We start from the raw sequence: 24531 nt of genomic DNA, 5'->3' as shown, positions 1-24531 counted from the left end.
TCCATTGGAGTTGTAGTCAATCGGAAAAAAATGGCAACGTGTCTGCAGTATGCAAATTCCCTCTGTAGCTCCAAAACGCCCCGTTCTGTGCCGAATGTCCCAGACCATGCGTCCGTTGTGCTCGACTGCCTCTCCTCTCGTTTCCCATTCGCCTCTTCCGGCTGCTAGCGTCTCTGCGCAGCCGCCGCTTTGGCTGCAGCGGCCTTGCGCGACTCGATGTCCACGTAGCGCGGCAGCTCGGCATCGCCTCGGGCAGCCAGCCACAGCAGCACCTCTGGCTCGACCGGTGGTCCTCTGGGCAGTTCTGTCTTTTCTGTCTTTTCTGTCTTTTCGGGCGCCGTGGATGTGCCTGTCCCGATGCTGTCGAGCATGACGACGTCCTGGTCCTGTCGTGTGGCGATGTCGTCCTCGTCCTCGTCGTCCTCGTCCTCTTCGTCCTCGTCGTCCTCGTCGTCCTCCTCCAGCGACCGTCGCAGGCCGGTCCGGACGTTCTCGATGCCGATGACCTCGCGCTCCCGCTTCGTGTACAGGTCCGAGGCCTCTTCGCGGATAAAGTCGCCGATCCGGTCGATGCACCAGGCGCGGGCGTCGGCCCAGATGTCGCCGAGGCCGAGCGGCTCGCGCGGGTCGCCGTTGCGGTTGCCGTGGCCGTCGTCGTCGTCGCTGTTGTCGCTGTCGTCGTCGTCATCGTCGTCATCATCATCGTCGTCGTCGTCGTCCTCCTCCTCCTCGTCGTGGCGGGCCTGCTTGCCGGCCGCGCCGCTGCCCAGAAAGCTCGTGGGCCCGATGCCGCGCGCTGCTGCCGTCTCGCGCGCCGTCTCGGCAATCTGCTCGACGTCTGGCTCCAGCTTCTTGCGCAGCAGCGACGTCAACACCTGCTCGGCCGTGCGGCCCGGAAACATGGGGTCCGGGTGCACAACAATGCGGCGGAAGAGCTCGGCGTGCTGGGCCATCACCTCGTTGAGCGAGGACAGATTCTGCTGCAGCACAAACGCAGACGCCTGGATCGACTCCCTGCCACGAGGTCAGCATCCTCTTCCCTCTCTATCCTCCCTCTCTGTCCCCACGTACGGCGTCGGCATCGGATTGCTCATCAACACACTGTTTTTCAGGCGATCAATACTATTGGTCAGCTGATACAACCGCCCCCGCACCGAGTCAATCGCCTTCAGGTCCTCCTGCGTCAGCCCGAGGGCCGTGTCGTCGGATGCCATTGTTGGTGCCATACTGTCAGGGGCAGCCGCGGTCGTGCAATCGCGCTGAGAACGACCAATGTTGGGTGCGGCGCAAGTCGAAAGTGAGAGATCCGACAGCTTCTCGCAGGCGGGGAATTTGGCCAATAGATGAGTGGGGTCAGAGGAAGCGCGCTATACCCATTACGTCTTACAAGGAACACGTACTCCGCATACATGCATATATGGCATTAAAGAGTCTATGTGCCTTCTTGCCTATGATTGCCCTTTCCGGATTCGAATGGAACTATTTGCAAGTCCTGCATATCTCATTAAATGTTGCAACGCTCAAAGTACAGACCGCCCTTCCTTCTCGCTGCTCGCCTCTCACTTGGCCGCTTCTACACGACCCCAACGGTCCACAGGAGGGTACCGGGCCATGCGCTCGAGATCGTCGAGATGCATGTGCGAGCGGATATACCTGTTTCCTGTCAGCATTGCCGCTCCTTTGCCGCATCTTCTTCTCCGCCCATCGAAACTTACTTTTCGCGCCCGTCGTCGTGCGGGTCATGGTCCCAGCTGGTGAACTTGCCGATCTTGAGGGCCGGCCAGACAAACATGCGCTGGCGCTGCGACAGACGGACCTGGGCGGTGATGCGGTCAAAGTCCCAGCGAGCAGCCGCCTCGGTCTCGAAGGCGACGAGCACTTTGAGTGCGTCGGCATCGGCGGCCGAGAGCACGGCACCACCGTTGGCGGAGCGCTTCTTGTGCAGGCTCTTGGCCAGGTCGTGCAGCTCGAGTGGGTCGGCCACGAGGTTGAACAGCTGCACCCCGTCAGACGGACAGGTGATAAACTTCCAGGGACCACGGCGGATCATCATGAGCGGAGCCACAGTGCCCTCGCCCGTGTACTCGGCAATGACAGTGTCGGGGCCGCCGGCGAGGCCCTGCAGGTGCGGCAGCAGCGACGTGCCGTCCATGGGCAGGTCGACATGCACGCGGGCGCCAACCAGATCACACATGGTCGGCAGGATGTCCAGCGTCGACACGTTCTGGCTCACGCGGTGCGGCTCAAAGTCGTGCGGGTGGTGGATGAGAAAGGGCACGCGCACAGACGACTCAAAATACGACATCTTGTACCACAGCCCTCGCTCGCCCAACATGTCGCCGTGGTCGCCGCTGAAGATGACAATCGTGTCGTCCTCTAGATCGCAATCACGCAGGATGCCCAGCAGCCGGCCCAGACAGTCGTCCACATAGCTGACAGCGCCGTAGTAGGCACGCCGCGCCCGCTTGACCTGCTCCGGTGTGAACTCCTTGTCCCACAGGTCGCACACCTTGAGCAGCCGCTTGCTGTGCGGGTCCTGCTCCTCCTTGGGGATCTGCACTTTGGGCAGCGCAATGTCCACGCCTTCGTACAGGTCCCAGTACTTGCGCTGGATCGTGTACGGGTCGTGTGGGTGTGTGAGTGAAACCTATCAGAACCATGGCGTTAGCAAACGTGAGTCTGCATGCTGCACCTCACAAGCCTACGCGGAGAGGCTCATTCTTCCAGACATCTACGACTACTCCCATTCGAACAGTCGCATGCTTAGTCTTCCTCTCCACACGCCATACATACCGTCAAGCAAAAAGGCCGGCGGGTTTCTGGATCGGCTCGCACGTGGTTGTAAAGAAACTGTTCCGACCGGTACATGACCTCGTTGTCGTAGTCCAGCTGGTTGCTGCGCACACATACGCCAGCCTGCTCCACCGAACTGGCATTGTGATACCACTCCAGTCTCGTCTCTGGCTCGTCCCAGTTGACCACCCAGCCAAAGTCGCCCGGGTAAATGTCGCTGGTCAGCCGGTTCTCGTATCCATGCAGCTGGTCACCCACAAAGTGCATCTTCCCTGCCAGCACTGTCTCGTAGCCCTTCAGCCGCAGATAGTGTGCGTACGTGGGGATGTCGCTGGGAATCTGCGCGCCGTTGTCGTATGCGCCAATGGCCATGGGCAGCCGTCCCGTGATCATGCTCATGCGTGAGGGCGCGCACAACGGCGACGGGCAGTAGGCTGAGTCAAACTGCACCGACTTGGCTGCCAGCGCGTCCAGGTTGGGCGTCAGGATCTGCGACTCCTCGTTGTAGATCTTGAGCTGAGGCGCTGCCAGCTGGTCCGCCATCACATAGAGAATGTTGGGCTGCTTCCGCGTCCGGGAGGCACTGGGCCCAGACTGCGACGTCGGCAGCGAGTTGAGATCGGGAGCCATGTCTGCTGTCGTCTGCTGCAATGTGAGTCTGAAAAACGTCTTCTGGCCACTATCCGAGACGAGTGCAAGCTGTCACGAGGACAGAAGGTAAATATTTTCTTTTGAGAGAGTATGAGACAGGAAAGAGAGAAGAGAGAAGAGAGAGAAGCAGTCGCGTGACAGTAAGGTGAGAAAAATGAGACAAGATCGTGAGACTGAGATGAGTTAAGAAAGAGGTCTGCAAGGAAATTCCACCCCTTTCAAGCAACAATGACTGGAAGACAGAACGACAAGAAGAGCGGCGAACACGAGAGAGAAGCGGAAAATACACGTAATCCCCCTCTCCAAGCCCAAAGACCCAGTACAGTAATAAGTGAAGTGTTTGAAGGGATCTTGCACCAAAATAGATCCAAGCACGCAAGCGATCGAGCACGCAATACAATGGCTGTCTCAGGCACAGGGGCAATTTCGCAATACAGAAACGGCACCGTCCCGATGGTGCAATTTGCACTAAGCTAGAACAGTACGAGACGGCGCGCTGGAATCTGGGGGAAAGAGCCGCCTCTTATAGAGTGCCGGTGGACGAGTCGGCGCCTCCGATGATTGGCCAGACACGTCCTAGTGTTTGTTGTCCACGCGCTCTCGCCCTTTGACCGTAAAATGATGCCGAGATAGGCAGAAAAAGCCGCCGGGCGACTGCGTGTGCAGACTGCATCAGCTGAAGATAAGTGGGCGGATGTATGCACAAGTAGTAGTCTAGCGTCCAGGAGACAAATGGTCTAATCTGGGCAAAGTGCGAGGAATGGAAAACGCAGAGGCGGATACGGTATCCCTAATCTATCGTCTATTTCGTCCGCACTAAAACGCGAAATATGAATCCAACAAGAGAACGGGCAAAGTTAAGCAACACCGGTGCGGCACGGGGACTCAAACGACGAGCGTGGTGCCACTCCTCTACTTGGTTTCTTCACCCTTCCCTGCCTTATTGCTTCTTGCCGGCAGGCTTCTTGCCGGCAGACTTCTTGCTGGCGGGCTTCTTGGCCTTTGCGGCCTTCTTGGCGGGTGCATTCCAGTAGTAGACCATCTGGGCCGTCAGGACGGCGTTGAGGACGAAGCCGGCGACAAAGCCATACAAGATCAGCTTGTCGTCGACCTCCTGCAGCGTCGTGAAGATGCGCGACAGCGAGCCGACGAGGTAGTTGAACACCTGATTCATCAGCAAATGCATAGGACACAAAAAGACAAAAAAGACAAGACAAAAACCCACCGTGAAGGCGCTCAGCTGGCCCGTGCTGCCCTCCAGCCAGATGGCGAGGATCTGCGGGATCTTGCTGGCCACGCCCAGCGTGCCGGCGCCGGCTTGCAGGTAGCCCAACAGTTCCGTATTGACGGCCGCCTCGGAAAAGAGCGAAGCTGTGCCCGTGGCTAGGACCGCCGCCAGGACCGCCGCCTGCACCGACCGGCCGCTGTAGTGCAGCACCAGCAGCGTGATGGCCACATTCTGCACCAGGATGAAGGCCGTCTCGCCGTACGTGCTGAAGGGGAAGCCGTTGCGCACGTTGTAGGCCAGCGAGACCAGATAGGCCGTCGTCTCGAGCAGGTACGACAGGAAGCTCACGCCGGCCGCCGAGCGTGACCGCACCAGGTTGACAATCTGCGGCACCTTGACCACGGCCGATGCTGCCACAATCGCCACGCCCAGGCCCTTGGACACGCCCAGCTTGATGCACTCCGTGTTGGTTTCGTCCACGTCCAGCACCACCGCCTGGTAGCACGCCTCGCCGATCAGGCCCACGCCAATGTCCCGGATCGGGCCCGGCAGGTTGTGCGTGATCGGCTGGATCAGGGAGCGGAGGGCGTCCATGGTTGTGTTGGGGAGGGTGTGATGTGCAGTAGATGGCCTCTAGCTGTTCGATTGATTTCGGTGGGAAAAGCTCTCGACACTGTAGTGGTCAGGTTTGCCGGTTGCGCCTGCTTTGTCGTCTCGTTGGCACCGCTCCAACACACACAGGTGTGGACAGGTGTCGTGACGAATTGGGAAGGCGGGTCGAACCAGTTCCCCACTCGGTCAGTCACGGGTACTATCACGTGACACTGGCGGGAGACATTGCTGGGCCAGCATATCACCTAATGTTCGAGTGCGGCGGATACTCCCTTGCAGCTGTCGCAGCTGCGTGGAAGGAAGCAGTTGTGGTAGTGTATCTGCGTCTACAGTTCGAAGTGAAGCGTAGCGCATGTCCCAATGCAGATGTCAAAGTAAGCTCATTTCTTTTTCGCGGCGAGCTCCTGCAAGATGCAGATCTACAACCGTGACAGGTGTCGACTTGCTCTTAGTTCCCGCAACCATGTTCCCCAATGAGTTAGTCGGCATTACTGAAACAATCCAACAATGGAATTCTGACCAAAGATAAGAATCAGGCTGGGATGCTGAAAGAAACACTCTTCCGCTAAGAAAGAGCAAGATGAGCTCGCATTGGCGGAATCAATGCCATCGCATCTTATTTCACAGTTGCCCCACCAATGTTAATTTCCAGCCTTCCCCCATCGCTAACACGCCGCTATCTGTTTTGACACAGTCGTGGAGCTCACGGTCTCATCTCCTCCTGAAGTTCCTTTGCTGTGCGAATACCTCCCCGCTGCTGTCCGCATGGAATCATACCGTTGCTCTGATTCGCTGTCACTCTCCGCTTCTTCAGCTGCTGCTTATCCTCGAAGGATAATAGCACTTTGCAATTACGGCCAAGAGCAATTTTAGATGAACGAAGCAGCTCCACGGTACCAGAAACTCACTGTCGCTTTATATACCCAGCGACGGTACCAGGAACTCCTTTCTACACGCCAAAGAACATGTTTTCTATCTACCGCAGTCTTTAGCCAGCACAAGCACCACAGTCATGCTTCAAGAATTGCTGCCGAGCTTCGTGGCTGATACTGTCTGGCCGGAGCGACGTCCGACATGGAGGTTTCATGCGACATCCTACCTCGACGGCCTCCGTGGTCTTGCATCCGTGATAGTCTTCATCTGCCACTACACCGAGTCGCGCCATCCATACTTTGTGCCAACGTACGGCCTCAACAAAGATGAGCCATCTGCGCTCATTCAGCTGCCATATGTCCGTCTCATCTACTCCGGACGCCCTATGGTCCACATCTTTTTCGTCATCTCGGGCTTTGTCCTCTCGGCCAAGCCGCTCCAGCTGCTGCACGCCCGCGACACGGAGCGCTGCTACACTACGCTCGCGTCATCCCTGTTCCGCCGTCCTATACGGCTGCTTCTGCCATGCGCCGTCTCCACCCTCGGTATCGCGGCCCTGTGCCAGGGTGGCTTCCTGTATGCAGCAGCACCGACTGTGACCGAGCAGCTGCAGAGCTGGGCTGGCGTCTTCTTCCACTCCATATCCTGGCCGTGGGCCTGGGACCGCGACCTGCGCCCCGGCTACGACATCCACCTGTGGACGATCCCGATCGAGTTTGCTCACTCCATGCTGCTCTTCCTGGTTCTGCTCGCCCTATCACGCATGCGCGCGCGGCTACGTCAGTTCACCAACGTGTTGCTGGTGATGTACTGCGTGTGCTCTGGAAAATGGGCTGCCTTTGAATTTTTGTCCGGTATGTTCCTGGCAGAATTGCACGTGCTCAAGAAGTCCGCGAAGCTGTTAGGCAGCGACTCTTTCAACAGCAGTGATGCCCACGGGAGGCGAACGATCAGTCATTGTCGCGACCGGACGCTGAAAACAAGTTTCCATGTTGCCATACTGGTAGCCACGCTTTATGTTGCTGGCTGGCCCAATGTCGGTGCCGAGAAGACACCAGGAATCCGCTACCTTTTGGCCAAGACACCAACGCCTTTCCTGGCGGATGTTGACATGCCGCAAAAGTTCTGGTTCGGAGTGGCCGCCGTCTTCACTGTGTGGTCATGCGGCGAGGTCAAGGTCGTGCGGCGGCTCCTTGAGGGCTCGTTTGCGCAGTATTGTGGCCGGACCAGCTACGCCATCTACCTCGTACATGGCCCTGGCCTCGACTATTTCCAGGATTGTGTTTTGGGCCAGCCTTTGAAGCCAGCCCGCGGTGACCCTGGTGCCTCTAATTTTGTGCCCGCCTTTAAGGGCTCGGGTATCAAGGGCACAATTGGCGTTCAGACCTCAACGCAGCGCGTTGTGACCTGGTTTCTTGGTGTTATGATACTGGGGGCCATCATTGTTTGGATAGCAGACCTGTTCTGGAGATTCGTGGATGCGCCAATTGTGGCTTTTGGCCGCGTGTTAGAACGTGCAGTCACAGATGATGGGTTGTCTGAGATCAAGGAGCAGAAGTGGGACAAATACGCCCCAGTCTGACGGATCTCGTCTACAAACCCATAGGTATCGGAGAGTATTATAACAAGTTCTTATTAGGCATCAATCGCTGCTTTTTGTCGTATCGCAAATTTTCAAATCTGAACCGCCAAAGAAAATGAGTCACCGAGAACCACATAGTCGGCGCCGACTGGCAGGTGATAGGAGATGACAGACATGGCTGGATTTTTGTCGAGGCTGTCATATTCTGGAAGAGGGATCCCATACGCGATACGGGCTTCCTTCGCCATGGACACTAAACGTGTACGGCATTCATCTGAGTAACGACAGCATTCTTCTTTAAACATATTTTTTTTTTTTTTGCTTTGGACAAAACCCCTGCAATAGTCCCGTTCAGACAGGCCTTTACACCGAGTCCATATTCTCTTCGCTCGGATGGCTGCCACTGCCCATCAGCTCGGCCGGCTGATCTAGCTCCTCCTGACTCGAGCCGTAGCTGTAGCTGGTGAAGGCAGTCTCTCCGCAGTGGCTCTCGTTGCCTTCAGGAATAGGCACCATCGCGGACTTGGTCCAGATGTGGACGGCCTTATCCCAGTCGAGACCGTCCAGGCAGCCGCCCTTGACGGAGACAACGTTTTTGCCCTACAACGAGAGTCGGCCGTGTTTAGAACCCGTATCAGTGGCCAGGAAAGATATGGGATTGAACGCACGGGAGTGGTGTGGATGAGCCGTGTTCCACAGTTTGTGCAAAAGTAGCTGAAATTGAAAAAATCAACACTTGTACGCCTACTTCGTGACATTGCTCCTTTGTATTTACCAGTATAACGTCTGACCTGACGCAGTCGGGCGACTGGAACAGAGCGCTGTAAGCAGAGGTGCACAGGGAAACAAACAAATACACACTATACAAATTATGGGACCTCTTCTAACTACACTCACGTATAGCAACTCAGCAGTTTCGCATCTGGCAACGGAAACCGTGGGAAGATGGCGCTCGTGCCGAAAGCAGAGCTGGTCTGGCGGCGACAGGTATGGCAGTGACATATGTACAGAGCCAACGGCTGTTCGAGGGGCGTCTTGAAGGTGACAGCACCGCACTGGCACCGGGCGTTCATTGTGGCGAAAACAATAATACAGGGCAGCCTTTGTAAATGCGAAAATGACGTTCAGATCAGGTGACGATTTTGGACATTGGTCGCGTAAATTGGACAGGACGCAAAGACGCGAGTTCTCCCAGAAGTGAGCGCCAACGATGTCTATCATTATATGGCAATGCCATTGAGATTCATTGAGATTAAGAAAAAAAAGGACATAAGAGCATTCATGACTCACCTGAAATTGAACTTTCTGCATGCCGGGCTGGCGATAGGAGTATCTTAGGACCCGCTGCAAGGAGCGGGATGCGAGAGCGATGCCGCGTGATCACGTGGCATGGATTGCTCTTTATGTGTGTAAGAGTATGCATACTCTAGGGTGAGAAACGACAGCAGTGCCAAGTAAGAAGTCTTACGGAGTACATAGTGTGAGCTGAGACAGTCGCCAGAGCTGCGGAAGAAACAAAAGAGATCGACAGCACAGATCTACGTCGGCAGGCGGTCTGCTTAAATTCTGCGCCGCTTGGGTTGCACTCGGTTCGTACTATGTATAGAATGCCAGCTGGACTGAGATGTGATCTGTTGCCTTGTGCAGACTGCGAGCTTATAAGAATAAGCTTTTACTATTACTCGGAACACCGCCACCTTGACAACATGGACCTGGCAAATTGAAGGACGGGCCACAGGCCAGAACCGCAATAGTGCAAAAGGCTTGGCCGTCTAGGCGAGCCGACCACTCCCCTGTATTTTCGTTCGTAGTCATGGGCCGCTAAGGACACTGCTAAAATATAAGCCTACCTCTGGCCCCTGACACCTGGCCCAAGGATGCAAGCAAGCGCCATGCACAAGGCAGAGCCTCAGGATAGTTCTTTCCCATCTTACACATGTTGTCTCGCATCCCAGCTGACACGGCCGAGCGAAACACGTCTCTCATGCACGTGCAGGCAGTCTTGGCCCAAACGGGAAGTGACTCCCTGGTTCCTTCCCCCACTGCCGTCCAGTTGGTCGGCGCTGCTGAGAGGCCCCTGCGTTCCCAAACGCATCCGGTCACGACCACCGTCTCAGATGGCCTTCCGTATCCACACATCGACCTATGAATGCAACGGCTGCCCCCTTTTCTTCCGCGCCTCTCAGCCAGGCCGCCGGTGATGTGGTAAGATACGGAGCAGAGCCTCCATCAATGCTGGGCGTCTCTTGTGACGCGCAGCTTTGTGCGATCCAGAGCGCAGAGTTTGTCACCATCCATTGTTGCAGGAATCACAGCAACAGCAGCAGTGATTGCATCACGTCGAGGGATGCCGCCCGGACGCAGTACCGGCGGCCCACTCGTCCCTGCATGCCTGTGCTCTTCTCCCGCCCAATGTGACAGCGTGCTAGTCGAAGACGGGGCTGGGCCGAGAAGAGAAGAGCGCGAGAATACGAAGCATGCAGACGATAAAAAAAGCATTTTCATCATCGGTGTCGTATCTGACAATGTAGCGACGGAGAAGAGGAGGGGCCGTGGTGGAGAGACCAGGAGAGACCGCCCGGCAGCAGCTGCGCAGAATGGAATCGAGCCTTGCGCCCACATATTCCCTTTCTGTTTTGTTTCTCGACACTTTTTCTCTTTTCCCATTGTGTTCCATCTCAGTCTGGACCCTCTCTCGTTTTGGATCTGGCACTAGGTCTGCTGGGTGTTTCCTCTCTACGAGCCACATTCCTTTAACTCTCGCCGCGATCTCCATCTTTCTTTCTCTTTCCCGATCTACATCGGTTTCGTGCAACCCAGCTGGTCTTTGGGAGCCTGTCATTTTCGTTCTCTTCTCCTCGCTTTTTTGTCTATTCCAATTTTGTTTCGCCGTTTCTTTTTCTCTTCTTCCGCTCTCGCTCGCACGGCTGGTCTGTGGTGTGCACAGCCTTTGCCTTTTTGTTCGACCCTACTTCTTTCCCTTCTCGTCTGTTTCTGTGTTTTGCGCATAATACAGGATGAAGGCATCCATAGCCAGCACACCGCTGCTTCTGCTCAGCTACCTATCGCTCAGCCAGGCCGCCGCCGTTGGCCGGGCCGGACAATGGCACAGAAGGGACCTGCCGTCCGCAGAGAACGAGCTGAAAGGCAACGACGGCCATAACAACAATGGCGCAGCGGCGGCAGCAGCAGCAGCAGCACTGGCATCAGATGTGGCAGCAGCATTGTCGGCAGTGGCGGCAGCAGGATTAACAGGACACGGGGCACTCACTACGATCGCCTTCGAGGGCACAACTACCAAGGCCAAGGGCAGTACGAAGACAACAGACGGTGGCAAGAACACGGCCAAGGACAGCACGAAAACGATAACCGACTTTATCAGCGTAACGGCGACTGACGGCACAGCTGCTGCAACGGCTGACTCGAAGACGACCAAGAAAACCAAGACCAAGGCGACATCTGCCGCTGCTACTGCTGCTACTACTTCTGCTGCTACTATTGCTCCTACTTCTTCTGTTTCTACCACTGCTAGCACCTCGACCAGCAAGGTTGTCGCAGATGGCGCTGCCCAGGGCACAGCCTCCGCGGCGACAACAGTGGCGCCAACGACAGCTGAAACCACTGGACCTCATGGCGGCGTGGGTGTGTCGGTGGTGTCGATAACAGAGGCAACGGCTGCGACGACATCGACGGCCGTGACGCCGGTATCGACAACATCGACAACGCCGGCAGAACCGTCCACCACGGAGTCAACTGTGGCAGTGGCATCGACACCGGCGGCGACGTCAACGGCAGCTACGATTCAAGCAACCCCAACAGCCTTGGCAACATCGGTGGGTTTCTCGAACACAACGACAGCGGCTTCTGCAACGGAGGTGGCAACATCAACAACAGCGGCTGTGGTGGCAACAGCATCGAGTGTGGCCCCGATAACTTTTACCAATTCGACGACTTCGGTTGCTTCGGTTGCTTCGGTTGCTCCGGTTGCTCCGGTTGCATCAACTGCTTCGGTTGCTCCAGTTGCTTCGATTGCATCAACTGCTTCGGTTGCTCCAGTTGCTTCGATTGCATCAACTGCTTCGGCTGCCTCGGTCGCTTCGGTTGCTCCGGTTGCTTCAACTTCAGTTGCTTCGATTGCTTCGACGTCTGCCTCAACTATCTCGACCACAATTGCTTCAGTCGCCCCAATTGCTACAACTGCTACAACTGCTTCATCCTCGATTGCCTCTACTTTCCCAGCCTCAACTTTCTCGACCTCCATTCTCTCGACTTTTTCGACCTCCACTCTCTCGACCTCCATATTCTCGTCCATCCCGACCACCTCGACCTCATCCTCCCTGGTCATCTCAGTCGCCACATTTCCCTCGATCCTCTCGACCTTGGACGCCGCAACCAGCACTGCGCCTAGCACCGCTTTCGCAATCACTACGACAACGGCGGCCGTAGGCGCTGCCCTTGTTCCGTCTACCAGCACCGTTGCTGCTGCTGCCAGTAAGTGATGCACAAGACCACAAGACAAACCCCTGGATTGGCTTGCTAACAATATAGCCCTCCAAACAGCACTCGTCCTCGGAATGGAGGGCGCGACCACGACGGCAGCGGCGGGAGCAGCAGCAACCTTGGGTGTCGCCAACGGTGCGCAAGCAGTGTCGATCGACTTTTCCGGACTGTCGCTCACCGATGTGCTGACGTTGGGCAGCCTGGCAAAGTCGACGGGTGTTTGAGCCGGAGACAAGGGGGTTGAAAACGTGGGTTCTGAGAGACGGCAGAAGGACAAGTCAAGACGACAATAGATCCAAGGAAGCCAGGAAACTTGTATATAAAGGGAGACTGGGTGTTCTGTCCGGCGGCCTGGATCCGAGGCCTCTCTCGCCCACCGCTTCTGTGTTTTTGTTCTTTGTCATTTATATCGAGTCTTTGTATTATAATCTGCCCAGAGAGGGCCTACATAGGAAATACAGAGCCAGACTCTTTGTATCCTTTCTTTTCTTTTCCTTGACGCCTGGGTATAATCAGTCTGCTGCTACGGCCCGGAACCTCTCTTCTGCTTCTTTGGCTGTCGCTCGGTTGCCGTCTTCTTCTGCTGGTCCGTTTCAGCAGCCTCTCCGTTTCCGTTGGTGTTGTCGTTGCCGTTTCCGCCGCCGTTTTCGCTGGCCCTCCGTTTGTGACCAGCTGCACCGTTTCCCTGTCCCTGTATCTGCTTCTGTTTCTGCTGTTGTTTCTGCTGTTGTTTCAGCTGTTTCTGTTGTTTCAGCTGTGCTCCTGCTCCTGCAGCAGCAGCCACGCTGCTGTTCTCAGCCGTCTGCACGATGTCGATGACGCCGCGGAAGCCGCGCCGCCGGAGGCCCTCGTTAGCGATGATGCTGCGCGGTAGTCCGCTGAGGGCGTCGATTCCGCGATCGGGCGGCAGACCCCAGACGGCGAGCAGATTGACGACATCGGCGGGGCCACGCAGCTCGAGCGCGCCGCCACCGCCGCCGCCGTTGCTGTTGCCGCGGCCCATGAGGGCGCCGGAGCTGACGACGATGCCGCGACCGCGTGTCGCACGAAGGAGGCCGGCCAGGTTGGCGACGAAGAGAGCGCGAGCACGATTGGCCGAGCTGCTGGTGTTGCCGCTGCTGCTGCTGTCGGCCCGCAGCACCTGGCCGTAGCAGACCTCAAAGTGGACGCCGCGGCGGACGGCGGCCATGGCGGCGCGGTGCTTGAAGAAAAAGGGAAAGTACGTCGTCAGATCGAGGCTGATGAGGGCCGGCTCGGTCATGCTGAGACAGGCGGCCTGGAAGGCTTTTTCGGTGGTCGGCCGCACGGCGACGAGGTCGTAGGCCGCGGCCACGGCGGCCAGCCGGTGGTTGACCGTCATGTCGGACACGACAACGGTGGCGCGGCGAAGAATGCGAGGCAGCCGCCGGCTCGCCGGTCTGTTGGATGTGGTTGTGGTGGATGTCGTTGTCGATGCTGCTACTGCTGGCAGCAAGGGCAGCGGATTGGTCACGGTCGACGGCACCGGGCCGGCGTAGACGTGATCCAGCGCCACGACGTCATAGCCGAGCTCAGAGCTCATGGCGAGCGTGTCCTCCAGCTCAGCCGTCGTCGTGGACGGCGTCCAGGCAATGCTCAGGTCGTACAGCATCGTTTCTGCGTCGAGGTTCCGCTCGCCTGCGGCCGGGCGAGAACGCACACGCACGTCCAGCTCAACACGACCTGCAGATGAGGAGGAATGGAGACGCTTCCCGGTCGTCTGCGCTCGGTCGTCGGTCTGCTGGCGGCTGGTCCTGTTGCGTAGGACGGCAGTCGATGCAGAAGAGATGCAGGCTGTCGGGTCAAAAAATTCGATGCGCTAAGCAGCCCCGTGGATGGGGGCCTGTGGGGGCGGTGCGAGCGCTAATCCGGATTAGCTCCAGGAGCAGCCGCCGCTAAACAATGGCGCTCTACCGGCCATTCAGCACTGCAGGATGGTTCGTGACAATAGTAGGTGTACACTCGTATGCTAATGAGAATCCTATCAGACTACACAGTCACCAAACACTTCCATCCAATCCTATGCTACCCAGTCCCGTGCAGAGCCACGCCGTTTGCCTGTCAAGGTACGATCGCCAAACTCCGTTGCGCCAACAAAGAAAGAAGGGACAGAACGATAAGAATACAAACAAGACGAAAGGAACTGCCCCTCAGAATACCGCCAGGGTCCTTGCGCCTAGACCAAGGGCGGGCGGCCGTAGTCAACCATACCGCATGTTTCCGTCCGGCGCCGGCGGCTGCTGTGTTTGTGCTTCCGGATGCGGCTGAAGAGGGACGCCTGGCCGTCCGCCAGCACCGCCGTTGCGCATGGCCTGCACGTCCTGGCGGCTCTCAAGCGGCTGGGAGAAGTTGCAGATGTGGCAGCTGATGTCTTCGTAGCCGTGAAAGGAGAGCGGGATGACGGGCTGGCGTTGAGGCAGGTCAGCGGACAGCCAAAGCAGAGACAGAAGACAGGAGACTCACGACAAAGCAAAAGGTAAACCACGGATGGGTCTTGATGACATGGCCGCTGTAGTTGCCACAGTTGTAGCAGCGGCAGATGATGCCCTCGTAGCCTTCGATCTCGCGGCGGAAGGTGTGCTCACCGCAGGTGAAGACGATGCACATGGTGGCGAATCGCGCGGCTGCGCTCGGATGAGGCTGCAGAAACGGTCGTTGGAGGGGCGGCCGGTCGCGGCTCGTGCGGGATGGTGCGGCTTGGGTGAGGGTGGCAGTAGCAGCAGGAGGAAGGGCAGATAGAGGAGCAGGAAGAATGCTTGCAGGGCTGTGAAATGACAGCGCCGAGTTTTGCTGCCGACGAGGCCGCACAGGCACCAATACACGAGGCAGAACCGTCTTGGCGATCATCCCCGAGGCAGGACAGCCATTAGGCCCAAAGCGGGATCGCGCGGGGAGCTATTGCTATCTCTTATCGAGAGCGGCCTCAGGCAGAGACCCCGCATTGTAGCATATCCCAGTATCAGTTTCTGCAGGTCCCCCGCCAAATCGAGTTGAGTCACCTCTATGGACGAGCCCTGCTCTCGTTTCGTGATCGTTTTCGCCCACAGTACCGTTCAAGCCCAGCCTGAGGTACAGAATCTCGTCCGTTCTTCACATGACCAGCACCGCCCTGCCGACAGCCACGATGGCGAGTCGCAAAGTGCCCGAGACGAAGCAGGAGAAGCTTGATCTCATGTACGAGAACCTGGCCGAGATCATCAACCCGGAGATTATCGAGAAGGTCCTGGACGAGGGCCGCAGTGTGAAGGTGTACTGGGGTGAGTAGATCAGGAGAAGAGAAGGAAGAAACAGAAGCAGAAGCAGAGCAAGAGCAGACGCTGACCTCGCAGGAACGGCCACGACCGGACGGCCACACACCGGCTATCTCGTGCCGGCCATCAAGATCGCGCAGCTGCTGCACGCGGGCTGCGAGGTGACGGTGCTGCTGGCCGACATCCACGGCTTCCTCGACAACCTCAAGGCGCCGCTGGAGCTGGTCGAGCATCGCACCGACTACTACCAGTGGACCATCCGGGCCATGCTGCAGGCCGTGGGCGTGCGCACCGAGCAGCTGCGCTTCGTCCGAGGCTCGTCGTACCAGAAGTCAGCCGACTATGTCATGGACGTCTACCGCCTCTGTTCCGTCACGTCCGAGCACGACGCCAAGAAGGCCGGCGCCGAGGTCGTCAAGCAGACCAGCAACGCCCCCCTCAGCGGCCTGCTGTACCCCATCCTGCAGATCCTCGACGAAGAGCACCTCGGCGTCGATGTCCAGTTCGGCGGTCTGTCTCGCACACCCCCCGGCTGCGTGCTCCGTGCTGACCCGTCTTCTGTCCAGGCGTCGACCAGCGGAAACTGTTCACAGCCGCCAAGGAGTGGCTACCCAAGCTGGGCTACCGCCAGGTAGGAGTCTACTCTCTCTCTCCCTCTCTCTCGTCCATGCTGACGGCTTAGCGTGCCCACATCATGAATCCCATGATTCCAGGACTGCATGGTGGCAAGATGAGCTCCAGCGAAGAAGGCAGGTCTCTCCCTCTCCCTCTTCTCCTGGACATACCTTGTTGACAGCTCGCAGACAGCAAGATCGACCTGCTGGACACTCCCGAAGTCATCAGCAAGAAGATCCGCAAGGCCGAGGCCGCACCAAAGGTCGTCGAGGGCAACGGCATCCTGGCTTTCATCGAGTATGTGCTTTTGCCGGCGTCAGAGCTGCGAGGCGCACGTCTGTTCCGCGTTGAGCGCGAGCGGGACGGCCTCGAGCCTCTCGACTACACCGACATCAAGAAGATCCACGAAGACTACGAAAATGATGTGGTACGTTTGGCTTTGCGTGCATTTCGTACTTTTTTGGTGACAGGTGCTGACACTTTCCCGTAGCTCACCCCTCAGCTTATTAAGCCGGCTGTAGCCAAGGGCATTGTCGAGCTCCTGGCGCCCATCCGGACGGCCTTTGCCGAATCCAAGGAGTGGCAGGAGGTGGCCCTCAAGGCTTACCCGCCGCCCAAGAAGAAGGAAAAGAAGCCAAAGGACAAGGGTTCACACTACCCCGTGCGTCCCAAGGAGGAGGCTAAGGTGGAGGTCAAGGAAGCCGCACCGCAGTAGAGCGAGAGCGCAACATAGACCAAAGCCCTGAGGCTTGTAAACCAATATTTAAAAAAAAAAAAAAAGTCCAATAGATATGTGTATGTGCTGATGCTTCCGGCCGGAGGAGCTAGAAAAAAATGAAAAGAGAGAAAGCAGAAAAAGGAAGCAGAAAAAAACAACAGAAAAAAGCAGAAAAAAGACAGGCAAAAACACCAAACGCCATGCTTGAACAGATGCAATACTGGCTGTCTCTCAGACACCGGCAAACGTCTGCCCGACCAAGTCGCTGCCACACACGGCTGCCCGCTCCTGTGAGCTCAGTAGGGCACCCCATGCCCGCAGTTCGTCGAGCGTCGGTCTCTTGCTGAGGTCGTCGAGGTCGCCCAGGCCGCCGCTGCTGCTGCCGCTTCGAATCGTCTGGATCTGGAGGGCCGGTGGTGCCGGTGGCAGCACAGACACGATGTCGCTGCTGCTGCCGTTGGGCGCCCAGGTGCGGTTGCGCTCCTTTCCCCTCTCCAGCAGGGCGAAGCGTAGGAGAACCTCGGCGACGGTGACGCAGATGCTGATGACGATCAGAATAATGACGATCCAGGTGATGTAGCTCATCTTGGCGTCGGCCACCGAGTCGGCCAGGATCTCGGCCAGGTCAAGGAAGACGCGACAGCGCTCGTTGAGCACCTGAATGCGCGGATCGATCTCGAGATACTCGCGGATGGCTACGTAGAGTGGATGCAGTGTCGGCTCAGCGTCCCAGAAGAAGTTGGGGACGTCCAGGATGTTTGAGGCTGTGATAGTTAGCGTTTTTCTCTTTCTCTCTCTTTCTCTCTTTCTTCCGCCCCCCCTCTCTCTTTTTTCTTCCACTCCTTCTCTCTCTTCCACTCCTTCTCTCTCTTCCACTCCTTCTCTCTCCCACTCCTCCTTTTTCCCACTCTTCTCTCCCCATACTCACATAGATTAATGTCCACCCGACTCTTAAACAACAGCCCCAGAATCTTCACAATCTCTGTCCGCGACATGTTCAGCTCACCCGTCAACGCCAGCTGCTTCGGCACGTGTTGTGCATTCTGCATCGTCTGCGACATCTTCTCCTCGAAGAAGCACAGCTTCGTGCTCTGCGCGATCGCGTGGCTGATCGTCAGCTTCACCATGTGGTCTGACCGTGGCAGCAGCGTGATCATGTCGTTGAACACCCGCGGCCGCTGCACGCTGCCGCTGTACTCAAAGTGGAACTCCTCCGTCTCAAAGTCGGCCTGATCGAGCGGCCGCACTGCCAGCGCCACGCCGCTGCCGCTCTCGCTGCTCGTCCCCGTTCCCGTCGTCTCGCTCTCAGCAAATGCCAGGTCGGCCAGAATGGCCTTCTCCTGATGCTCGGAAAAGTTCCAAAACACCACCACGCCATACGAGAAGACAAACATCTCGGCAAAATGCTTCGCCTCGGGCGCCAGCTGGTTGACCGGCGGTCGTGGGCTGTCCAGATAGATCTCTGCCGCCTCGGTCGCCGAAGAAGAGGAGACGGGGTACATGCGCTGTGGCTGCTCCTCTTGCTGTTGTTGCTGCTGCTGCTGATCCTCGTCCCCACCAGACGTTGCCTGGCCGCTGTGGCTATTCTTGACAGCCCCGTCCGCGTGCTGCCGTCCGTCGTGTCCTTCGTCGTGTCCCTCGTGCCCGTGCGCATACCCGTAGTCGTAGCCCATGTGCTCGTCACGCCGCTCGCTGCGCTCGATCTCGAGGTCCAGCACCGTCTTGCCGGTGCCGGGCGTCTTGAGGATCGGCCGGCTGCGCACGCGGAAACCGTCGTGGCCGGGCAGCAGCGGCAGGTGGTAGACGGTGTAGAGGCAGTCGTCGTATAGCTTGGCCTTGGCAGCGTGGCGCGCGCGCAGAAACTCGGCCGTCGCCCGCATCTTGAAGGCCTGTGCCGTGCAGTAGGCTGTCAGCCGGGCGACCTTTTCCGTCCGCTGGCCCTTGGGCAGCCGCTCGGCATAGCTCTTGCCCCGGATCCCGCCACGCTTTCGCAGCACGTCCAGCTCCTCGTCGCGCGGCGGACGTGCCCCGTCGTATAGCCCGCCGCCCTCCTCGATGCGTGCCCGGTGCAGCGCCCGCTGTGCTGCCTCGGCATTCTCGCTGGCCAACGCCGCCACCAGCGCCCTCTCGGCCGCGTCGGTCATGTCCACATCCAGGCCGTTCTCCTCGTTTGCCTCCTCTTCCTCGTCCTCGTCCTCGTCTTCATCGTCAAAGCCAGGTCCTGTCGTCTCGTCACCCGTCTCCGGCAGCAGCACCAACTTCTCCGAGATCTTGGTCGTGCGGGACGGCATGTTGGGTAGCACCGCCCGCGACAGCAACGGCCCACCACCGATTCCAGCTGACCCCCCGATGCCTGTCCCTCCTACGCCGGTACTCCCGGCCAGCAGTCCGGCTGCACTGCCGACACCAGCTGCACCGCCGTAGCCACTGCCCCGTCTCGTGAGGCCGCGTCGTCGAGCTGCGGCTGCGGCTGCCGGCAGACCGGATGCCGGCACCAGGCGTTGTGACCCCGGCGGTCCACGTGGCTGACCAGACGGAATGGCCGTCGCGTTCTGGAGGATGCTGTCGACAGAAACGTGGCGCATCGAATGTCGCTGGCTGGCGGACGAGGACGAGGAGACGCTATACGAATTGCCCTGCGAAGAGCTGGGCCGCTGCGCACCGGATCTGCCCTGGCTCGATGGCGGACGCTCACGTGCATCGGTAACCTGTAAATGAAGGTGTCAGGACACGGACGCAAAGAGAGGTTGGGATCGACGCACCAGAACCGATGGATCTCGTTTTGGTGGCATCTGCTCCGGGCGGCTTTCAATCAATAAGAGAAGCTTAGATGACCGATCTTCGCCTTTCGTCAGTTGTCGAAAGAGCTGCTGAAGTACGGAGTAAATGATGGACTGCTCGAGACTAGTAGATGCAGAATATTTGGAGGTCTAGGCCCACGTGCCGGATGTAAGCGACGTCATTGTGACAGGTGGGTCACAGAATACGGAGTACTCATAATGTAATAATATGAAGTACTATGTACGTAGGGAGTTTGAATAAACGCATATCCTCATAACACCGACTATGTAAATAAGAACATGTAAAGTACTCCCTAATTAACTCCTTTGAATACAGCATCCTTACGAGGTATCGATCGTAAATCCATCCAGAGCTATACCGCAACGCCGGCCAAGAATAAACAAAGCAAAGGCAGATAGCAGCCTGGAAGCTGTCTGACAGCTGTGCATCCCAGCGCACCCACACCCTCACCCATTCCACATCTCACCCACTCTCACCAACTCACATACCATCCAAATTCGCCAGCGGCACGTATCCGCCGTCTTCCTTGTCCGCCCACCACCGGCCGCGCACGGCCAGGTAGACGTCCTCGAGCCCGCCGCGGGCCCAGGCCGCCATGCTACGCGTCTTCCAGCGCCAGCCCAGACTGGCCTTGGGCACGCCACGCTCGTCGTACAGATCGACATCCATGTAGCCGGGCCGTCGCCAGAACTTGAGCAGCAGGCTGCTGACCACGACGCTCACGCTGGACGCCGCCATGGCCGCACCGGCCGCCATCGGGTGCAGGTGCAGCCCCAGTGGCAGAAACAGGCCCATGGCAAATGGCAGCCCCACGATGTTGTACGCACACGCCCACGCCAGGTTCAGCTTGATCCGCCCAAAGATGGACCGCGCCAGGTCGAGCGAGGCCGGGATGTCCATCAGCCGGTTCGGCCGCATCAGCACCACGTCCGCCGCTTCCATCGCCACGTCAGTACCTGACGCCATCGCGATCCCGATATCTGCCGTCGCCAGCGCTGGCGAGTCGTTGATCCCGTCGCCCACCATCGCCACCACTTCGCCCTGTGCCTGCAGCTCGGCCACGATCGCCCGCTTCTGCTCCGGCGACGCTCCCGCAAACACGCTCTCGGCTGCGATGCCCACCGCTGCCGCTACCGCCACCGCTGTCGATCGCTGGTCGCCCGTCACCATTGCCGTCTTGATGCCCATGTGGTGCAGCACCGAGATCGCTGCTGCTGCCCCCTCCTTGATCGTGTCTGCCAGACAGAGGTGGCCGGCAAAGTGTCCGTCGATCGCGATGAAAATGTTCGTCGTTCCTGCTGACTGCGCCGACGATCGCTTAAACGCTGCTGCTGCCCGTGTGTTGCTCTCCTCCGACGCCGAGATCGCTGTCTCCGGCACCTCCACCCTCCTCTCGCGCAGGAACCGGGTGTTGCCGATCAGCACGTCGAACCGCTTCCGCTCGCTCGTCGCCGGCTCGATCACCGCGCTGATGCCCCGGCCTACCGCTGCCTCGAACGTGCCCACGCTGCCGTCAATCGTGCCCTCCTGGTCCATCCCCAGCTCCGTCTTCGCTGCTCCCAGCACTGCTCGCCCGATCGGATGCTCGCTGCCCATCTCGGCCAGTCCGACCACCGTCCACCACAGCCGTCGCCGCTGCTCGCTCTCCTGCCACGCTGCCGCCAGAATCACGCTTGCCACGCTCATCTTGCCGTATGTGATCGTGCCCGTCTTGTCCAGGATCACCCGCGTCACCTTGGTCGCCGTCTCTAGCGCTGCTCCACCCTTGACGAGAATCCCGTTCTCGGCCCCGACACCCGTGCCCACCATCACTGCCGTCGGTGTCGCCAGGCCCAGCGCGCATGGACATGCAAACACGATCACCGAGATGCACAACTTCACACACACAAACACCTTGCCGCCGCTCGCGTTTTGTAGGAAAATCTTCGGCGGGTTCGGAAGCACGTGACTAAGCACCATCCACACCACAAACGTTAGGAATCCGAGTGTCAGAATCGTCGGCACAAAGTACCCTGCGAGCGTGTCGGCGAGTCGTTGGATCGGCGCCCGCGTCGTCTGCGCGTCCTGCACGAGCTTCACAATTTGACTGAGCTGCGTGTCGCGGCCTGCTCGCGTCACCCGGAAGTCCACACGGCCGTGGCCGTTCACCGTGCCTCCGATCAGGAAGCTGCCCGTCTTCTTCTGCACCGGCATCGCCTCACCCGTCACCATGCTCTCGTCCACATACGTCTCGCCGCGCACCATCACGCCGTCCGCTGGGATCTTGTCGCCCGGTCGCAGAATCACAATGTCGCCCACCTCGATGAGCTCCGTCGGAATCACCTTTTCCTCTGCCGCGTTGCCGTCCACCAGCGGCGTCTTCGGTCCGCCTCGGCCGGCCACCGTATCCCAACCCTCCGCTGCCTTCTCTGCCGCAATGGGGTCGGCGTAGATTGTCGCCATCGATGGCGCCAGAGACATCAGCCGCGACAGCGCCTTGGACGTCTGGCCCTTGGCACGATTCTCTAGGAAGCGCCCGAACGTGATGAACGTGATCAGCATCGTGCTCGTGTCGAAGATCGTGCTCGGACGGCTGTGCGGCGCAATGAGGACCGAGATCAGCATCGCCACAATGCTGAAGAAGAAGGCACACGACGTGCCCAGAACAACGAGAACGTCCATCGTCGGCGAGCCGTGCTTGACCGACTTCCATGCCGAAACGTAGAACCGCTTGCCGATGCCAAACTGCACCGGCACCGTCAGGACCAGGCAGATGATGTCGCCAACGTACAGGCCTGGAATCACCGTGAAACAACCCAAATCCAGCATCGGTAGCAGCATCGGAAGCACCATCCCCAGCAGGAAGACCGGCACCGCAAAGCTGAGCGACAACTTGAACGCCCGCCGCCACTCGTTGATCTCACGCGTCTTTGCCAGAGAATCGAGCTGCGCGTTGTTGTCGTCGTTGTCCGCCACAAGCGCATTGAGCCCCGTTGCTTCAACCACCTCGACGATCGCCCGCAGGCCCGTCACGCTCGGCACGTGCGCCACTGTCAGACGTGACGACGCCATGCTCAGCGTTGCCGACTGCACGCCCGCGAGCGCGAGGAGGCCTTCTTCGAGCTTCTTGGCCGCAGCTGCATCGGGCGTCCCGTACACCTTGAACTGAGCCGTGGCGAAGCCCTTGGCCTGGCCACCACCGGTCGCGTCATCCGGCACCGAAGACACGATTGTCGCCCCAAAGCCACCGTCCTCGATCATCTCCACAATCTTCTCCGTCGACAGCTTGGCCGGGTCGTGTGTGACGACCGCCCGCTCAGCCAGCAGGCTGATGTTGAACCGCAGCACGCCGTCCACGCCCTTGAAGAGCCCGTCCACGGAGGACGTGCAGGCACCGCAGGTCATGCCCTCGATGGCCACGGTCGTCGTTACGTGCGCTGGAATTGCCATTTGCCCGCCCAGGCCGCCGCCTTTCTCAGGCCGCATCTGCTTCGTCTCCACGACATTTGCGCCGAACCCGCAGTCCTCAATGGTTTCCACAATCTTCTCTGCACTCAGCAGTGTTGAATCGTGCTCGATCACAGCCCGTTCGGAGAGCAGCGATATGCTAAAGTGCCTGATGCCAGGAACGCCATCAAAGCCACGCTCAACCGCCGAGGTACACGCGCCGCAGGTCATGCCTTCGACAGCCACCGTCGTCACACAGCTGCCCGCAGCGGCCTCGGCATCGTTGGCATCGTCGTAGGACCGGTCGATGGCGGGCGACGGAAGGTCGGTCGAGAGAACTTCGGCGTCGAAGCCCCGGTCTTCGATGATGTCGCGAATTTGGTCTGCGGCTATGCGTCGTGGATCGTGCATGATGACCGCTCGTTCCATCACAAGGCTGACAGAAACGCTGCCCACTCCGTCTACGCCCTTGAAGCCGGCTTCAACAGCGGAAGTGCATGCACCGCAGCTTTAAAGCCCATCGGTTAGTCCGACCTGTCTCAGGAGAGGAATTTAATGCGAGTGGGGGAAAAACTCACGTCATGCCGTCAACTTTAAGTGTTGTAGTCGCCATGTGTGGTGTCGCAGCACCATTTGTCGCGCTCAACAGCGTTGCGTCCCTTGGAGGGACTTTTATGTAGGAAGGCGCCATCTCTGCCGTATTCCGAGATCGATTGTGAGTTGATCAATGGCAGATAGTCGAGAAGCTTGCGCAAGACCGGGGTTTTCGCGTGCTCAGCGCAAGGCCTCTCTCTCCGTCCTCCGGATTGTCGTCGTGAGATAGGAGTCAATTGAAAGCCAACTTCTCCGACCGCATCGCAGACCGAATCGTAGAAAAGAAAGGGGAAAAAGGACGGGATGCAGTGTGGGAGGTGTCGGAAATTGGTGCTATTATTTTCCGTCAAAGGAACAGAAGCCGGCTTCTGAGAGGGCATATATTGGCTGTCGGTAAAAGGAGAAACAAATGTCACGACGAGTAAGATACTGTCGTGGAATCAAAAGCCCAGCCGGGTGTAGGCGTGGCTCTGCAGGCGCTTGGGTCAGCTTATGGGGAACCGCCGAAGTAAGACTCCATCCTACCGCACTGGGAATCCGACGAGGCCGAAGCCCATCTGCTTTTGTCGCTCCTGGGCCACAGCCCGCTTTTCTCGACGGACAGGGGCCTATGCCGTGGGTCCACTACCTACCGTTTCGCTTTTCAAGAGGCCCGTGTCAAACTGAATGGGACTGGGACGGTCGCGGCAGGGTCTCTTTTTGCGGGACAAGCCTCTGTGAGGACGAATCTCACAATCTCACAATCTCATCTCACGTAAGGCAAAGAGGCAAATCCTTGTCTCGTGTTTTGTATCTTGCTCCTGCTTTGTTTGTTTCAGCCTTCTCCTGCCCAAAACCTTCTCATTAATTCCGATCTAATTTGTCAGCC

At 58.4% G+C, this 24531-nt stretch overlaps 7 protein-coding genes across 7 annotated transcripts; 3 read left to right on the top strand and 4 right to left on the bottom strand.

Moving 5' to 3' along the window:
- Positions 1–164: 164 nt before the first annotated feature.
- CMQ_5741 (choline sulfatase) lies at positions 165–3423 on the bottom strand (the record flags this gene model as incomplete). The annotated part of the gene is made up of 6 exons (XM_014313328.1): positions 165–617; positions 837–1014; positions 1072–1227; positions 1564–1653; positions 1716–2647; positions 2794–3423. The coding sequence occupies 6 exons, from the start codon at positions 3421–3423 to the stop codon at positions 165–167; spliced, it is 2439 nt and encodes an 812-aa protein (XP_014168803.1).
- A 961-nt stretch (positions 3424–4384) lies between these two features.
- Positions 4385–5266, bottom strand: CMQ_5519 (monosaccharide-p-dolichol utilization protein; the record flags this gene model as incomplete). The annotated part of the gene is made up of 2 exons (XM_014313106.1): positions 4385–4609; positions 4670–5266. 2 exons carry the CDS (start codon positions 5264–5266, stop codon positions 4385–4387), a joined length of 822 nt encoding a protein of 273 aa, XP_014168581.1.
- A 1030-nt stretch (positions 5267–6296) lies between these two features.
- Positions 6297–7739, top strand: CMQ_5696 (hard surface induced protein; the record flags this gene model as incomplete). The annotated part of the gene is made up of 1 exon (XM_014313283.1): positions 6297–7739. The coding sequence occupies one exon, from the start codon at positions 6297–6299 to the stop codon at positions 7737–7739; it is 1443 nt and encodes a 480-aa protein (XP_014168758.1).
- A 363-nt stretch (positions 7740–8102) lies between these two features.
- CMQ_5634 (ribonuclease p complex subunit) lies at positions 8103–15104 on the bottom strand (the record flags this gene model as incomplete). Its single annotated transcript, XM_014313221.1, has 8 exons — positions 8103–8339; positions 8515–8560; positions 8637–8794; positions 11680–12224; positions 12303–12494; positions 12777–14011; positions 14469–14662; positions 14721–15104. The coding sequence occupies 8 exons, from the start codon at positions 15102–15104 to the stop codon at positions 8103–8105; spliced, it is 2991 nt and encodes a 996-aa protein (XP_014168696.1).
- On the top strand, positions 10757–12463 carry CMQ_5715 (uncharacterized protein; the record flags this gene model as incomplete). Its single annotated transcript, XM_014313302.1, has 2 exons — positions 10757–12230; positions 12300–12463. The coding sequence occupies 2 exons, from the start codon at positions 10757–10759 to the stop codon at positions 12461–12463; spliced, it is 1638 nt and encodes a 545-aa protein (XP_014168777.1).
- Positions 15105–15351: 247 nt separating the features above from the next.
- On the top strand, positions 15352–16838 carry CMQ_5804 (tyrosyl-tRNA synthetase; the record flags this gene model as incomplete). Its single annotated transcript, XM_014313391.1, has 6 exons — positions 15352–15514; positions 15587–16018; positions 16075–16139; positions 16191–16261; positions 16316–16550; positions 16614–16838. The coding sequence occupies 6 exons, from the start codon at positions 15352–15354 to the stop codon at positions 16836–16838; spliced, it is 1191 nt and encodes a 396-aa protein (XP_014168866.1).
- Positions 16839–17072: 234 nt separating this feature from the next.
- CMQ_5721 (copper-transporting ATPase 2) lies at positions 17073–23760 on the bottom strand (the record flags this gene model as incomplete). Its single annotated transcript, XM_014313308.1, has 5 exons — positions 17073–17605; positions 17770–19549; positions 19604–19646; positions 20128–23577; positions 23648–23760. The coding sequence occupies 5 exons, from the start codon at positions 23758–23760 to the stop codon at positions 17073–17075; spliced, it is 5919 nt and encodes a 1972-aa protein (XP_014168783.1).
- Between the last annotated feature and the right edge of the window lie 771 nt (positions 23761–24531).

Source organism: Grosmannia clavigera (genome assembly GCF_000143105.1).
Source record: "Grosmannia clavigera kw1407 unplaced genomic scaffold GCSC_89, whole genome shotgun sequence".
Lineage (NCBI taxonomy): Eukaryota > Fungi > Ascomycota > Sordariomycetes > Ophiostomatales > Ophiostomataceae > Leptographium > Leptographium clavigerum.
Note: the sequence above shows the minus strand (reverse complement) of the source record. Positions and strands in the feature narration are given on the sequence as shown.